Source organism: Aythya fuligula, chromosome 1 (genome assembly GCF_009819795.1).
Source record: "Aythya fuligula isolate bAytFul2 chromosome 1, bAytFul2.pri, whole genome shotgun sequence".
NCBI lineage: Eukaryota > Metazoa > Chordata > Aves > Anseriformes > Anatidae > Aythya > Aythya fuligula.
The window spans coordinates 94,299,556-94,316,618 of NC_045559.1; the positions used below are offsets into that span (position 1 = coordinate 94,299,556).

At 40.8% G+C, this 17,063-nt stretch overlaps 1 protein-coding gene across 1 annotated transcript in view; it reads left to right on the forward strand.

Moving 5' to 3' along the window:
• EPHA3 (EPH receptor A3) overlaps positions 1 to 17,063 on the forward strand; it is a 215,426-nt gene that overhangs the window by 124,891 nt on the left and 73,472 nt on the right. Inside the window, exons 4-5 of the mRNA XM_032198984.1 lie at positions 14,965 to 15,120; positions 15,637 to 15,972. Coding sequence (XP_032054875.1) covers positions 14,965 to 15,120; positions 15,637 to 15,972 — 492 coding nt within the window. The remainder of the gene's footprint in view (positions 1 to 14,964; positions 15,121 to 15,636; positions 15,973 to 17,063) is intronic.

Genomic DNA, 17,063 nt, shown 5'->3' on the forward strand with positions numbered 1-17,063 from the left:
GATGTAAAAGATGGAGAAAAGACTCTGTAAGAAGAATGAGATAATAATAAACTCCTAATCTTAAGGAGACTTCAGAGAGTGCATTGAGATGGGGGGCAGGAGGGATTTTTCAATATAAAATGCAAATCCAGGATTGGTTATGTGATCTTCTGATATTTTCAATAGAATAGAAAGAATTAGTACCATCAGTTTCAATTCTCTAAGTCATGCCTCTGTGCAACTAGGTTTTGTTTCAGAGCCGTCAGTAGTGCAGATACACAAAGATTGATAGGTACAAATTGTCCTAAAAAACACAAGTGTAGAATTTCCTGTCCCTGGCTCCTAGGCAGCTGCATGTTTCTTCTGGCAACTTTCAGAAAGTTATTTTCCCCCCTGCAGATTCAAAGGGAAGAAGCTGCAGGACATGCAGGAACTGCACCACTTGTCCAGTGCTCATTACAAGAGCTGGCTCTGGAGAGCACTGCTCCTTCTTCCCCTCTCTGCTCCATCAAGTGTCACCTTGGCTCCTGAACTTCAGGAGTGGCCACCTGTTAATCTGGGTGAGACAAAATGAATACTGAATCGATCATGGTGCTGCCAGTCCCTGCCAAGATCTTCTGCCTGGGAGAAGCTGAGAACTGTGGCTGTGGATATGGTGGAGCAAAAGGAAGGTGCCCACAAGTGGGCAGGGCGGTAACATTCATGCTTGCAGGGCAGGAGGAGGGAGTAGTGTGATTCAAGACAGCTTTGCAGGTATTGCACCAGGATTTATTAAACTGGGACTGTTGGCAGCTATTAAATCAGTTTGCGAGTATTATGGGCTTAAGTTCTGCTGTTCATTGAGATTAATGAGGCTAGTTGCTGCTAGCCTACTTGAAGTCACTGTTCTCCATGTGTTAAACCCAGTGTTTGGTGTAACCAAGAGAAGCAGTGGGGAAAGACCGGAGCATTCCGTAACAGTGCATCCTAACATAGAAGCAAAGCTCTCCTTGTTAGGAAGGAGGCAGTAGAAAGTGAACTCTGCTTGTATCTGAAAGTGACTGTTGCCAGTCGGTGCAAATCTTTGTCCCTGTTTGTAGCTGAACCGTCTGTCCCCGAACACAGTGGCTCATAGTCCCTGTCCTAGGCAGCATGGAGCAGCAGAGGAACTTCTAACAGCCCTGGAGCAAGCTGCCTGCTCTTACCAGGCTGGGTACATGTTGCACGGATAGCAGCACTTTGTCAGTACAGAAGGCAGTCCAAAGGAGGTTCGTACACAGTTAATTCATAGGATGGGAAAAAGCCAAAACTAAGGGTAGTGCAAGCCGTTTTCTTGGCACTAGGTTGGGATCCAAGTGCTTAATCAGCTTGGATCTAGGGGGCCAGGTTTCTAACTGTGGAAAGCTATCTTAATCTTGCTTCATGATGTCAGCACAGCAGACCGCAGCATTAGTGACATTCATGTTAGTGGAAGATCATTTCAGATTAGTTATGCTCCAATATGGCGTTTCGCTAATGCATTTTGACAGTACCTTCAAAATAAACAGCTATACTTGCTTATCGTAATCACTCGCCCTATACATCTAATCTGACACAGAGCACTGGCAGCCAGGAGAGGAGCAAGAGAAAATGTATAAATGCTTTACTGACTTATATGGACACCAAGGTTTCGATGGACCACAGAGCATGTTTATAGATGGTGTTCCATTTATTGTTACAGGGTTTCTATTTTACTCCAGCTATCTGCATTCATCTGGCTGAGAAACAGAGCCACTTCTGCAGGAGAAAACCTGCATATGGGATGCTTATGAAATGAGAGTTCATGAGCTTACAGAACCATGGGTTTGCAGAAAAATACGTTTTATGTAGTTTCTTCTAATAGTCTGTTGGTGTTCCTAGGTGAATCCTGGAGCATGCTCTGCACCATCTCCACATGAGAAGCGGGTTGCCTCAGGATCTGGCTCCTGTAGTAGCATCCCAGCATGAGACTGGGAGCTCCAGCAGTAGCCAGGAAGGTGTCAGATATGATCAAACCAACCTGCAAAGCCTTGTCCTCAGCTGTAGGTTTTGATCCGTTGGTCCTGGGTTCTCAGAAATGTGCATGGTTGGTCATGGGTGTGGGGTGTGTAAGCAGGTACTGGGTCAGTAAGGGAAACCTTTACGTTCTCTTCTATGTCAGATGGGGAGTACAACAGAGATTCCTAGGAGCTCGTTTGTCTCTGGGATTGTATTATCTTGTTGGTTGGTTGGAAAAAAAAAATCATTTGAAGAGCCCATGTGCACTTCAGTATTTTTTTGTGCATAGGAAGGCAACACTGTTGCATTCATTGTATCTGTCTCGGTGTAGTTCTGATTTAAGAATCAGGTTCTGGAAGGGGAATTTCTTGTCCAGTGCCCAGCGGTGTCTACCAGTGAATGTTCAACTGACAATTTTTGGAAATGTAATGTTTGGGGATGAAAAACCCACAATGTTGTGTATGCTGGAAACCAGTTGTCAAAATGGAAGTGATGTTCATAATCATATTTTTTCTGTCATAACCTTATTGTTCAAGATCAGTCTTTCTTTACCTGGTTGTTTTAATTGAAGAAATTAGCTAGTCTGTTCATGTTCAGCAGCATAATCCGTGGCAGTGTTGGAAATACATCATACACCTCACATCAAATGGTGGTGGGGTCGGCCATCCTGTAGCATCACTTGTTGCAGGATGGACTGCTGAGAGCATGCCATACAGCAGGGGGCTGTGCTCAGGGGTCTTGGTAAGCCCCTCTGGCTGTGTCCTGAACCCCAGGCTTGGCAAGGAAACGTTTGAGAAGCAGGGCAGGGTGTGGGTTTGTTGCTCTGTGGCATGGAGTGTGGTGGAAGAAATAAGAATAGAGGACTTGGGGGTGCTTTTCTTATAGCTTCACCAAAAGCAATCTGAAAGTAATAATATTTCAGTTATCTGAATGGCATTGTGTAACAATATTTTTTTGGTAATCAAGGAAACGTATTTTGTGTCCAGTCTCGCATGATATTTTTTGGTTCTTTGTGCTATTTTGTACTGTTTGGCTGCAAGTTTAGAGAGTTCACAGTGCTTTCTTCCAGGTGATATTTTTATTCTTTAAAATAATATAATTACATACACTTTTTGAATATGTGACTTAGCCAAGAAAGAAGAATGCACTCTTCACTCTCTTGAGATTTGCTCTACTTTCTATGGCTGTGACATTGTAATTTTTGCATGTACTAAAAGGGTTGTAAGGTTTTATTAAATGGTAAAATATAGTCCTTTCACTACTTTTACAACCAGATCAAAATATGTCTGTGGTTGAATATATTGGATATTGTTCATAGGGCTGATTGAACTACTGCTCTATTAATATGCAACAATTTCCTGTGTTTTATATATATCACTGTGATGGTATATCACATATAATCAAGACAGCAGTGGACTGCCCTGACCTACAAAGATCCAATTTTGGTTCAATATCCTAGCATATAATTTACTTTGATAACAAAACGTTTTATGGCCTGGTATGATCAGAAGTAAAAGAGATCTTGTAGAAGCAGAACTCTGAGTTTGGCTAAGCAAATGTAACCAAACATAACATGACTTCCCTATTTTCAATACAAAGCTGAAAAATCATTTCAGTTTATTGCAGACTGTGTGACTCAAGATTCCCAGTCAAATCCATGGCATTGTAGTGGGAGTAGGTGCAAATATTTCTAGAAGGCTGAGCTGTCAGCAGGAAAATGCCGTAACCCTTCTTCTCCATTATTTGGGGGGACTGATGGATGCAGAATTTCGTATCTCCTTTTGTATTTGCCTAAATGCTTTTAACTCCTGAGGGATTCATATGTCCTTTCAGCCTCTTTGATTTCTACTTTTGAATTGCTCAAGCAAGAAATTGAAAAAAATAAAATATAAACCAATGGTTTAGTTATGATTTTTTTGATTATGATGATTTCTTTATATTTATCTTTATATTTATAGTTCTTATATAAAAGTATAGTTGTAAATATACTATATTCTGTAGTATATAGTGTATATATATACTATATACTATACTTTTATATATAAGAATATAAGAAGTATAGTTGCTTCTTATCTTTATATTCTTTCTTCAGTCAAAAAAATCATATGACATATACACAGCAGAAGCTTTTGTATAAAGCAGTGCAGAATCATGAAATAGGTTTTAATGCCATTCCATGGTTCTTTTCCCTATAGCATGCAGTGGTGCCAACCTGCTGCTAGTGTCGAGCTTTAGTAGAGTTGAAATCTGCTACTTAAACAAGTGGTATTTTATACTAGCACACAGTGGCACTTGCTGGAGTAAATATCTACAGAATGCAAGACTGAGAACTTAGTTCCCTTTTCCTTCTAATTAATTTTCCACATTGCAAAGTGAGTGCTGTTGAGGAATACTGAATTCTTGTTGATTTGCCATGGGTAAGGCTTCCCCACTACAGGAACAGTTTTAGTTCTGCAGAACTGCATCAGATGGTTTGTTTTCTAAACATCTGAGTTCCTACTCCCCTTGTATTCACATAGGTATCAGGTGAGCGAATAAAAATGCTGAACTGTTTTTTTTTCCATTTACATTTAATTGGGTTTTTGTTCAGCAGATAATTGCTTACTCTGCAAAGCTAGAGATTTTTTTTTTAACACATGCATAGAAAATGCATGTTAAGTAATTAAGAGTTCTTTAAAATGGCAAAATACCAAGGAAGTCCAGATAAAAGCTCAAGCATACAATATAAATATTGCACTTGAATGGTTAGATAGTTTTGCAAAAGCCTTGGGCTTTTCCTTTTAGCTGTGAGAAGAAGATTGTCAGGGCACAGATGTCCCCAGAGGCTGTAACTGGTTAATTTTCAGTTTCTTCTGGAAGGATGAAATTGCAGTCAGTGAAAAAAGCAAATGAAGAGAGGTTGTTGTGAAGATGATGAAGCCGTAATGTCTTATTCTTCTGGTTAAAGCCTTACATTAGTAATCACTGGAACCTCCCTTTGTGCCCATTCCATGTCCTAGTAAATGTGGTAAAATACAGCAGATAATGTGTGTTTGTTTGTAGTTATATGCTTAATGGCTTTAATAAAATCATATATTTTTTTTTTCCATTACCAGGGCTTTTTAAATCTTTGTTGTTATGTAAATATCTAGCAATTTGAGCGATGCTGACTGCATGAACATATTTGAAAGCTGATAATTGTGAGTTATGTCTACATTAGCAGGTAGTGTGGCCCAGTAGGAGCAGATCTGTAGAGATAAGCAGCTGGTATGATATATATAACTATACCAATACCATACTCATTTTGCTGGGTTTTATTCCAGATTGTCTCTAGTCTGGTCATGTAGAAGGTGTGTAGCACCTTCCAGTTGACCTATTCACATGCTGTAGAGATGAGAGTGTAAAACAAATCATGACATGAAGGAACAACTGGGATTTTGCTTTAAAAATGCTTTCCAAATCTTGAACTATAATGCTTATGTAGATGCACCCATTAAGTGACATTAACAGTTTTACCAGCAAAGCAAGGGCAATTTCTTACATGCTGTTACAAATTACGAGTACGTTCTGATACATGAAATTGCATCCCAAAGTTATGTCAGCAAGTAATAACAGCAACTTAAACCATAGGAAATTTTTCATACAGCTTTCAGCTCCTGCTGTTGATGCACCATTTCTCTTCTTAAGAGCTTCCCTTTCCCAGCTCCACCTCTCCATGAATTCAAGCAGCAATGTGTCAACGGCTGGCAGTGAAACTAACAGTAAGAAATTCAGTAGCTGTCATTGAATGAGGCATAGACACATGATTTTAACATTTGGTCTCCTGTTAATCTGAGTGCTTAAAAAATGCCTTTTTTTTGCTGTGTGTATTGTGGAAGAACTGTATGCCATCTCCAGTGCTTGCTTCCTAACTCTTATGGCTTGCATGGGACTAGCCGTGTCTTGCTCGCAGTGGATGAATTCAGAAATTGTTTAAAATTGGGGAAACAGTGCAGTATCTATGGGTGCCTCTGCAAATTGAAGATAAACTGAAGGAACTAACTCTGAGGTATAAGAAAACAAGATTAGGTCAAAAACAAATGTTATATATATTCTAGCCACTGTCACTTAATCAAGCCTTTTAATTTGTTTTTACCATGAGCTGGACTATTTCTCAGCATTGTACAATAAGTTTTCTCTTTTTGTGTCCATGTACTGCTTGTGACAGGTACCAGATTAACAGCCCCCAAAGCCAAAGTCCTCTGCTTCCTCAACAAAACAGGTTCAGTGAGGGTATACAACGCATAAGCATCCCCCACACTGCTCAATCAATATGCCTCAACCCTGACCTGAAAGAGTATCTCTAAGGGGAAAGATATTTGTTAAATTTCTTTTCCAATTAATTTGACAGCTCTGCTGAGACTACTAACAAAAGTACTAATTCATGCTAATTGCAGTAGTGGACTTGTGTCTTATGGGAGCTCTTCTTAACATCACACAACCCACCAGGCAGCATTGTGATTAGGAGGTGTCAGTGGAAGAAAGGATTCAGAGCCTATTTGGCATTAATTTCCTCACCTGTGAAATGGGGACAGTGATGTTCTCCCACACGTGTTAGCAAAGGTGGAAGGCTTCAAAAGAACATTCAGCTTTGGTAAATGCCAATTCATCTTCTCTCCATCCCAGAGAGAAAATGCAGACTTTTTGTACTTCTGAGTTAACTGTTCTGGCTCAAGATACGTGTATTGCCATGAACAACTGGACAGGAATGTTGAGAAATGTATTGATATCAAGATTTAGCGAAAAAAGCATTGGTTATTCTACGTGTAGGACAGTAATATGGAGGGTTATTATATTTAAACTTAATTAAAAATAAATAAGAGGTTCTATTGAACCTTTTGCTTTGGGACTGTGAAATGATAATCTAGGCTTTAGTGATAAGAGTTAAAAAAGGGGAGGACAGATGAGTGTCCTCTCTCTGCCTTTCTCTTGCACTTTCATATGGTATTACCGTTAGATGGAAGGTAAGCAAAGGATAAGACTTAGGGTTAAATAATTTGTTTGACAATTCATTTATTCTTTATGTGTGTCAACATTCTTATCACTAACCTGTTAACCTGGCCTGGATTGGGCTCAGAGCAATTATACAAACATTGCTACGTAAAGCGATCAAAGTTGGTTGTTACTTACTACCTAAATCTAGTCTGGGAGGATTACTGGGCACTGTCTTGATTTTAATTCTCTGACAAGAGCAATGTGTGTGCAGTGCCCACCAAGTCCACCAAACTGGAAAGGAAATTTCTTCCCAAGAGCTTGTGCCCTTTGTGGCATGGGGGGCCTGTATTTTTTATGCTGACATTAAGAAAAGTTCCTTGTTTGAAGCTGTTGGGATCCTACATCACCTTTGCCTTGGAGGAGTCCATAGTGTAATTTTAGTTCAAGGAAAAAGTATCTCATGACTTTATATCCTTGCCAAATGGTCATTTAAAACTCTCAGATTTCTTTGTGTGTGTGTGTCTACAACCTCCTCTCTCCCTCCCCCCAGTGAAGCTGATGGTGGGTATTTTTTCTGGTATTTCTTTAATTTACTTTTTTGGGGGGGAAATGCTTCTTAATTAGGAAGTTATTTTTCATCTCTGTGTGGATTAAATTAACTTCTAAAGAAACAGAACATGGGATTTCTTTGTTTGACAAAATGACAGTTTAATATATCTCAGCATGTCCAGGCTCTGCTTCGGGAAAACATCTTGTTTAGGGAAAGTGAAAGACACTGCTTATAAACATGGGTTTATTAAATTCCCTGTTTAAATACTTGCTCAAGTGATTCACTAAGTATGGGTGGAATTAAGGTAGAACTTTGTTTATTTTCTTTAAGTTCTGAATCAAGGCTGTGGTTCTCAGTGTTTTCCTGTTAATGAAAGATTTATTTTTCTCCAAAAAATGCCTGTGAATGAGCTGAAATGCCTTATGCATTTTAGAGCAAGATATTTGTGTACCCACAACCAAATACATCTGTACTGTAATGCTGCATTTAAGACCGACTGTCTTTGTCATTGCACTTCTAACAATACTGCTGGTAGCAATCATGGCCGTAATGCACTTCATAAAAAGAGATGCAGAAGCCTGCAAGGCATAACATGAAACTATTACAGACTGCGGTTGAAAGGTGCAGTGTTATTCCCTTAGGATAAAGCTATCTCTTATGTACATATAATTAATATGTCTGCCAGTAACAGTTATTAAACAAAGAACAGGAATTGTTTCTGCTGAATGACTTGACCTGGGAGTAAAGCCAATTTAAAAAGCATCTGATTAAAATACATTAAGGTCACAGATCACTATAAAATATGAAGTGTGGAGGAAAAAGCAGAAATTTACTCATGAGTAAGATTAAATACCACTGAATATGTTTTTTTGTACTGGCAGCAGCCTTCAGGTGAAAAAAAAAAAAAAAGGAAAGTGCTCATTCTAGAGTTGATTTTTCTAGAGTAGAGGCATTGCATGGCATTGCAGTGTCACACTGAAGAGAATCCTTGCTGCACGCACAGGGAGAGGGACTGGAGAGGGTAGGAAATGGTGGAGAGAAGAGCGTGTTTCCTGAACCCTCGGATTGTGGACCTGTTCCTGTCGGAGAAGGTCTAGTGATAGGAAAGGAATTGTGTTGGTCTCGTTAATTGTTGATCTCTTCTAGTTGTGGACAGCTGAAGTAGTTTTTCACATCTGCCAACATCCTTGGCTGTGATTCCTGTATTTTCCCATCAACAGATGCAAGTGTACACGATCCATGTTTCCTTCTGCAGTGGTCTTCCCCCCTGAAGATAAGTTATAATAATAAATAGCTGCATTTTTCCAAAGCTATTGCAAAGCTAATAATGGAAATAATGCTGGTAAATCACTTTAACACTTAAAATACAACTCTTAATTTTCTGTCTGCATTTTCAGATTAAAATGTATGTCTCATAGACAGAAAATACCATATGGGACTTAATTGATTTGCTGATAATGCTTAACAAAAATGGCTGGGTTGCTTCTTCTGCTGGCCAGTTTTGTAATTATTTCAGGTATTATGTATAGCATGGCAAAGACTGCAGTGAAGATGGTGTCTATTGCGTCTTGTTGAAAGAATAATTGTAAGCTTTTATTTCCACAAGCAGTATGGTCAGCACAGAGTTTATACCAGTACCACTGCCCAGCAAAGAGAAAATGTGCTGCTGGTGCAGCAGCCTGTAGAGGGCATCCCCACCAGATGGAGAGCCTTCCCTCTTCTTCCTTCTCCTCCTCCTCAGCAGGTACAGGGAGTTGCTGATGTACAATGGAACAGTGACATTCAGGTCTCTGCCTCTGTTCCTACTGTAAGGTGTAGTACTTGGCTCTGAGGCTTGCTCCCATAAGTGGTATTATACTGTTTATTCAGATCCAGTGACAAAAAGCTTGTATTAAATCCAATGGAAATGAGAATTCAAAATATGCTGTAGTTTTTAGAAGCCTGTCTGGGTTATGTAGCTGTGCAAGAATATACCTAGAGGCCCAGAAAGAGAAAAGATGTACACCTATGTAATGCCATAGATTAAGTGGCTTTTCATATGCTAATGAACAGTGAGACCTGCTGAAGATTGTTTCCCTGTCCTGAGGGATTTTGCAGGATACCTACATTATAATGCAGTGTTTCCTGCTGAGCAGGGTGCTGTAATGAGCATGGAAGGAGAAAATGAGACATTTTTGGTGTAGTGAACGATGTGTGATAGAAACTGATGATGGGATGAGTCAGGGCAAAATTTTACCTTCATTTCCTATTCCTCATGCATCTGAGCCAGAACTATAGCACATCTATATGGTGTTATTTTTTAATATAGGGTATGAACGACACATATGGCTGGATATAATTTGTGACGGAAGTGTGAAATGAGCAGTTGTGAAGTCTTCTTCATTTAAAGTTAATCATGGTTTTCATATTTTTGTTGTTTACCAGAGGTATAAGCAAGTGCAGGAAGGGAAAGAGATGACTTGCCCAAGGAAAACAAAACGGTTTTAGGAGTTTTATAAGGATAATCTATGTTGCTGGTTATGTCATCCGTTTTCACAAGCTGACAGCTGTGTCACATCTCATTTTGCATGCGCACAGGTGTATGAGTGTGGAAGTGCTTTACATTCCCTTAGGTGCCAGGTGCTGTGGTTCAGTGCCACAGTGGCATTTTGCCCTCAGGCTGTCTTCTCAAACAGTAGGGGAACTCTGATTGCTTGGTGGCTGCAGCCATATCCACCTCCAGCACGCTGCATGGCCTAGGTCTTGCCCCAAAGCCTGGCACCTCCATTCCTGGTACAAGGAGCGGAGGGAGGCCTGGTGACACGGGGAGCAAGGGGCAGCTGCGGTGCCCTTGTGCCCACCAAGGGGCTCTGCCAGCACTGGTGTTCTGGGGCCATGAGGTGGTCTGAATGCTGAAATGTCCCTGACAGCTTTATTTTTTAATTTCAAGTCAATTCAAGTTGAAGTCAGTTGTATAACCCTTAATTAGGAATGTGTTTTCCTCCCCAAGTCAAACACATTGGGCGGAGGCAAAGCTCACCTGGTTGTTGAAAAGACAGTCTCATTTCTTTCAGCAGTAACTACTATGAATTGCTACATACCTTTATTTTCTTTCACTGAAGTAACTTTCTCCGCTCTGTAAGACACTCATCAACTTTAGCTTAAGGGAACTCATTTTTATACATTAACAAAGACAACTGCAATCCTGAAACTCCAGCAAGCAACTTCAATGAAGCCAGCATGGCTCGCACTTAAGCAGAAGAGACTGAAATAAGACCAAATATGATTTTAAATAACTTCTGATTAGAGTTAGCACAGGAGGTACCAGTGCAAACAGGTATTGGGCATCTGACTTGAGAAGTTCTTAAGAAGCAAAACCAAACAGGCTTGCTGTACGGTGTACATGGCATATATAGAAACCCTCAATTTTTCTTTTACTCCCTTTTGGTGTCTTGAGAGGTTCCTGGACCATTTCTCATCTTTCTGCTCATGTCGCTCCCCTTCCAACATCCCGCTCTGGGGATTAGTTCTCACCAGCGACAGCTGCAGGTGGTGGGGAAACTCCTTGCTCTTCTTCACCCCCAGCGGTGACAATGAACGACCCTGGGGACAATTTCTCACCACCCCCTGCTCTGAACCCTTCTGAGAAAGGGAGCAGGCACTGGGGCCACAGCAGTGGTAGCAGCACCAGGGTCTGGAGCCTGCTGCAAGCAGCTGTTCTGCCAGCCCTGTGTCCACACTACTGCTACCAAGAATTTGGTTGGCTTTGAATGCTTAACATGAAAAACACACAAGTATAGACTCGTGGTCCCCTCCTCCACCCCCATTATTTTTTATCTTTTAGAACATTAACCTATTACTGAACTGAGTATATTAAACAACTAAAGAAATGGATAGCCTCATTTTTGTTTTCCACTTGAAAACAACATGGAAGCGAGGGAAAAAAAATTCCTTGGCTTCTAAAAGAAAAAGTTAAGGAAAATCACTTCTCACAACTGGTTCCCATGCTGAAATTACAGATTCAGTGAAGACTTGGTGTGCTAATGCTTATTTTCAACTTGACTGAAATCGAAGCTGTTCAGCTCAAAAAGCCAAACTTTCTTCCATTAGTTCATGTAATCCAGTTTTTCTGACATAAAGAAGAATGCCTTTTGAATTAAGGACTTTGGCTCTTTTCTCTTATATACCAGAAATAAGCAATTATTAGGAAAATAATAATTGTAAATACATTGAGATGGCTTCTTATTGGCACACCCCCATTCCAGGCTTCAATTTCAAGTATAATTGATTTTTTTTTCTCCTGTGGGCTGCGGTGCTGAATAATCTTAAATTGGTCTTATAGACAGAGACAGCAAGCACAAGACAGCCCAAGGGGAAGCTCTGAGACTGGGATGCCCTCACTAGAATGTGCACGGGCAGCAGGGTTCCAGCGGCGCTTCCCCCCCAGCCCGACTGCTCGTTCAGTGCAGTGGTGGCAGCAGCCTGAAACAGGGACCTCTCTGTCCCTCTGGAAGAGAAAAAGCCTGATCATGCCTCCTACATACTCCTGCTTCTTCCTTTCTTCTCCTTCCCCACACAACCACCAACAACTAAATGGGGTCTGCAGGTTTTCATCTGAGGCGCTTCTTAATGGAGCAATTTGATTCCTTCCTTTCTCATCCTTACCCCACAAAATAAGTCTACTGCTTGTGCAAGTTTGTTTTTTGATGTTTAATTCATTATCGTATTAAAATGTTGGTAGTAGGTGCTTTGAATGTGTCCCAAATAAGCAGTCTTACTGTAGTTGCATTCCATGAATGAATGCTCAGGTGTTAACAATGCTATGAATAAATTATGCTTCATAAGAAGTTGAAACTGGGTCCTGTAGGAAGACCAAGTACATGACAAAGGTTCAGTTTTACATTACTAGTCTTTCTGCAATCTGTATGTTAAGCTAGTATAGACAGTTATTAGAAAAAATAAAAAAAAAAGATTCATGCTGTATGTACTCATAAATACATCTTTGTCTGGTGTATGCTTTCCCATGAGTTTAAAAATGTCCCTTCAAAGTAAGTAGATATGGTTAAGTGTTTAATAACTGGTTTTGAGTTTCCATAGGAAGTTTTGATGAGCATGCTGTGTGAATGTATAAATAGAGGCAGCATGATTCTTGTTTTTTATGTCCTTTCTCGGTGAGTGGTAATGGTAAGGATGGGGTTGACATCACTTCTTTTCTTTGGGCCAGGAACAGCCATTCCATGCCACAAGGCAACAAAATAATCGGAAGCTCCTCTGTCAGCAGGAGGGGGAACAGAAACTTGCTCTAGGTGTGACCTGCTTGTCATGGGGCAATAGCTGGGAGGGGATGAGATCTGAGGACTGCTCTAGCAACAAAACCCCAGAAGCTAACTGTTTTCTGCTGTATTTTCTCCTAGCGGAGGTGTTTAAGAGGGGTCAAGGTTTCCTTTATTCTCCTCAAGTTAAGCAAACAAAAGTCTCCAAAGACCCTTGCAGCTTCAGAGGAGATGGAAACAAAAACAGCCCTGACTGAAGGAGGGCAGGCTGTGCCAGATCCTATAGATTGGTGTTAGGCTCTGCAAGCTCTGCTGTGAGGTCATTTTTAGCAATTCTGCTTTCACAGATTGTCTGGTGGCACCACGCATCAGAGGCTGAACCCGGGGATTGTTTCATTAGGGCTTGCAGGAGAGATCGTGAAGTGGGAGATGTCTTTCTCAGCTGTTTCAGTAGTGTGGCAGTAGGAGGTAGCAGCTGCAGCCAGGCAGCATCTATTTGCAAGGGCTGGGAAGTGCTGAAGGGTGGCTGAGATTAGCGCTTCCTTGTGAAACATTTTATACTGCTCAAGCCGGGCTCACTGCCGTGCAAGGAGGTTTTTCTTTATTAAGATGTATCAGAACAGGACATGTGGCTGTACTGGGTTTTGATTTCCCTTCAGCGTTTTTCACTTGGGTGTTTGGCACTGGGAACTAATGAACAAGTTAGCCTAGCCCAGAAATTCAGTTAGGATTTATTTATGGATTGTTATGTGGAAGCTGAATGGTCATTTTAAAGCTGTACCTTCCCTCTCTCCTCCATCCCTTAAAAAGGTGTTGGGGTTCTTATTCTGGCATTTTTTCACCTCAAACTGCTCATTTGAAATACTTTTTTTTTAATTATTATTCTGTTTGGGCAGTGCACGAACGAATGGAATCCTGCATATTACATTTATGAATCAGCTCATGTCCATAAGCAAAAATGAACAAGGTGTGCCTGCTTAGCTTCATGCTAAGATGATAAACCTATTCCTTTGGCTTCAAATTAACATTGAAATCCATGACAGGTCCAGAGCCATTTTATTCAAGCTTGAATGTCTGGACTCCAGATACAAAAAGCAGTTTTCCTAGCATGCTAGTGCATTAGGCAGTGTTTCCTGTGGAACAGAAGCGTAGCAAAAGGTGATCGAGTTTTCAGATGCATTTCCTTTTGTTACATTGTCTGTTTGTGTACTGCTGTTGTAGCTGTGGGTACAGACCTGCAGGTGACCGGTGTCAGCAGAGCGACTGTGCTGGGTAAATGCTGTTCAGAGAAGAATGTGTGCCTTGGAGAGAAACCGCAGCTGAACAGTAGAGTCTGAGTGGTGTTATCTGGTTTGGGTTTAATATATTTCTTTTGGTTTTCAGATGGTGAGATCATCTTAGCGGAAAGAAGTCAACCATGTTATTTGACTGCATGGGTTTTTCATAAAGCTATTTACTTGATTGTTCATTTCTGTAACTTATTTCAAAGGCTGTTTTCATGTGATGCAAATGTGGCAATGAATCAGTCTGAAGTGCAACAGGAGCCAAAACAGAGGGTGTGTGCAAATGTTAATGAAACATCATCACCAGGGCTTTGTCAAATGCAGCTTTTGTGGGTTCAAGCTCCATCCTTAGAGGACTTGGTAATGCAAAAAGCATCCTCTTAGTACAGACCATGAAAGTTCCCAGTAGTCAATCAGGATCAGAAGCAGCTCTTTGAGTTTGATGCATAGGCCTTCAGAAATGGAATACGTTTTATACTGTTTAGGTTATTTTCTTCCTTTTGGCTGACTTAGTCATGCCAAACTGAATAGACATAGGTTATAATTAGCGTCCCCTTGTCGGTAAGCCTTGGCAACAGGGAGAGGATGAAGTTAACTTCTTATACAGGACAAGGCCCATGTTTTAGTTAATTAACCAGAAGAGAAGAAGGAAGAAAAAAAAAAAAAAAAGGTGAAGCTCTCATAATGTAATACAGAAAATGTTTCCTCCTGGTGGTGGATTGTACTGTTTTGCTATACAGGCAAAATTAAATACAAATCTAAGTTGATTTGCTTCATTCTACTAAGAGGTTTTATTTCTATTTCTCATTATGAGAAAACTCAGGGTTTTAGACCATAAACTCCCCCAGGATGTGATCTACCTATGGATAGATTCCAGGATAATAACCAGATCACCTGTTAAAATGGAGGACATGTCCATGGAATTTAAAACTCCACTCCTGTCATTTTGCAGCCTGTCGACCTGGGTTCTACAAAGCCTCTGCTGGCAACGTGAAATGTGCTAAGTGTCCACCTCACAGCTCTACCTATGAAGACGCGTCTCTGAACTGCAGGTGTGAAAAGAATTACTTTCGCTCTGAGAAAGACCCTCCATCCATGGCTTGCACCAGTGAGTAGCATCATTGTGCTCGGGGCTGTCGTTCTTGCTCCTCCATCTGTATCTGAGCAGCTTGCTTGCTTCCTCTCATGTTCCATTGCTGTCACCCATCCACTGCCTGCCATGTTTTCTTACGTGTTAGGTTACCAAAGATTCTTGGGCTAGGTTTATGCCTTTTCTCTTTCTCCTTGTTATTCTCTGCGTGACCCCAAAAGGAGAGCTAGGATTTTTCAACTGTTAACAATATCTTTAGCAAAATCCAAGTGCAATTACCAGTAGCTGTTCTGCACAACTCTAGTAAAGCAGCTCTTAGTCCTGAACTGTTCCCTTAGAGTAACAATTGTTTATACTAAAACATGGTCCTTGACAGACTAGGTCTGTAGTCCAGTGAAATATTACAACTCTCCCTACAGGAATTGACTAGAGGAGATTGGTTATTTATGTTACTTGCTTTTGTATTTTTGTGTCCTTGATACCCCCATCTTAGCACACTACAGAAAAACACATGCGTTTGCTTTCTTTTTGTAGGACCACCCTCTGCTCCAAGAAACGTTATCTCTAACATCAACGAGACGTCTGTTATCCTGGACTGGAGCTGGCCCCTTGACACAGGAGGTCGGAAAGATGTCACTTTTAACATCATTTGCAAAAAATGTGGAGGAAGCAGCAAGCTGTGTGAGCCGTGTAGTGACAACGTGCGGTTCTTACCCAGTCAGACTGGCCTCACCAACACCACGGTGACAGTAGTGGACCTTTTGGCACATACTAATTACACTTTTGAGATTGATGCAGTCAATGGGGTATCCGACATGAGTACACTTTCCAGACAATTTGCTGCTGTCAGCATCACGACTAATCAGGCTGGTGAGTCTCCTCCTGATTACCGTTTCTTTGTTCAAAACTACTGAGACGTATGTACCTTTGTCTCCATTCCCTGCTTTACAGGAGTTACTCTGAATGCTCATGTGCTAGGGTAACTAATTGACTTGAATATGCTAGTAAAAGTAAAAGCAGAAACAAACCCAGCGTGTGTTGCTGTCAAAGGACCTGGCAGCATGGCTGTTATGATTAACTCCCAGTCCCCAGTTAATAGTCTCTAATAGCAGACTTGTAAGATCCCATAGCCAGAATGTGTTTTATTAATAAAACCAGATTTTAATAAAACACTCATTTCAATAATCTCCAACATAAATTACTGTAGTAATCTTAGTGATTAATTTTGATTAAATAGAAGTGAAAAAATGCCTTGATATTAGTCACATCAAAAGCTAACATTAAATTAGGTTTAAAATGCTGCTTTTTTTTTTTTCCTTCGCAAGTTGTCTCACCAATTCTGACTCACTGCCAACATGATGGGGGTGTGGAGCTGCATACTGAATTAGGTCCTGGGCTATTGGTTGATAGTATGCAAAGGGACTGCTCTGCTTCTGTGACTTATTAAAGTCATTGAGGCCCTGCATGAGCACAGCATTCTGCCCAGACTGTCGGATCAGAGCTTTTGTCGCTGCTGTGCTATTCTACCATTTGCTTCTCCTTTGGCAAAGTTTCATTTATCTGAAAGATGTGGAGAATCTAGACTCTTCTGCTAGCATTTGTTTAGGTACCAAGGCTGGAGCCATGTTTGCCAGTAAAGAGAGACTAAATGCTGAAATTTCAGTAGTCCTACTCCCGCTGTTCACCATCAGGAAGCTTTATGCTAAAAGCATGTGTGTATGAGATAAGTCTGCTCCCACCTCCTCCCATCCCACACCACATCCTTAAAATACCTACACTTCTGTCTTCCTCAAAGCACAAACCAAGTTAACATCATTCTAAGTAGACGTTCTCCCAGCAAGCTATGTTATCACAATGTTTTTCACCAGGGAGGCTGTGTCTCTTCTCCTGAGATCACAGATCTGCTCTAGTGGGAGGCATAAAGATGTGAGAACAGACGGTTTTCTGACAGCAGTCAGTAA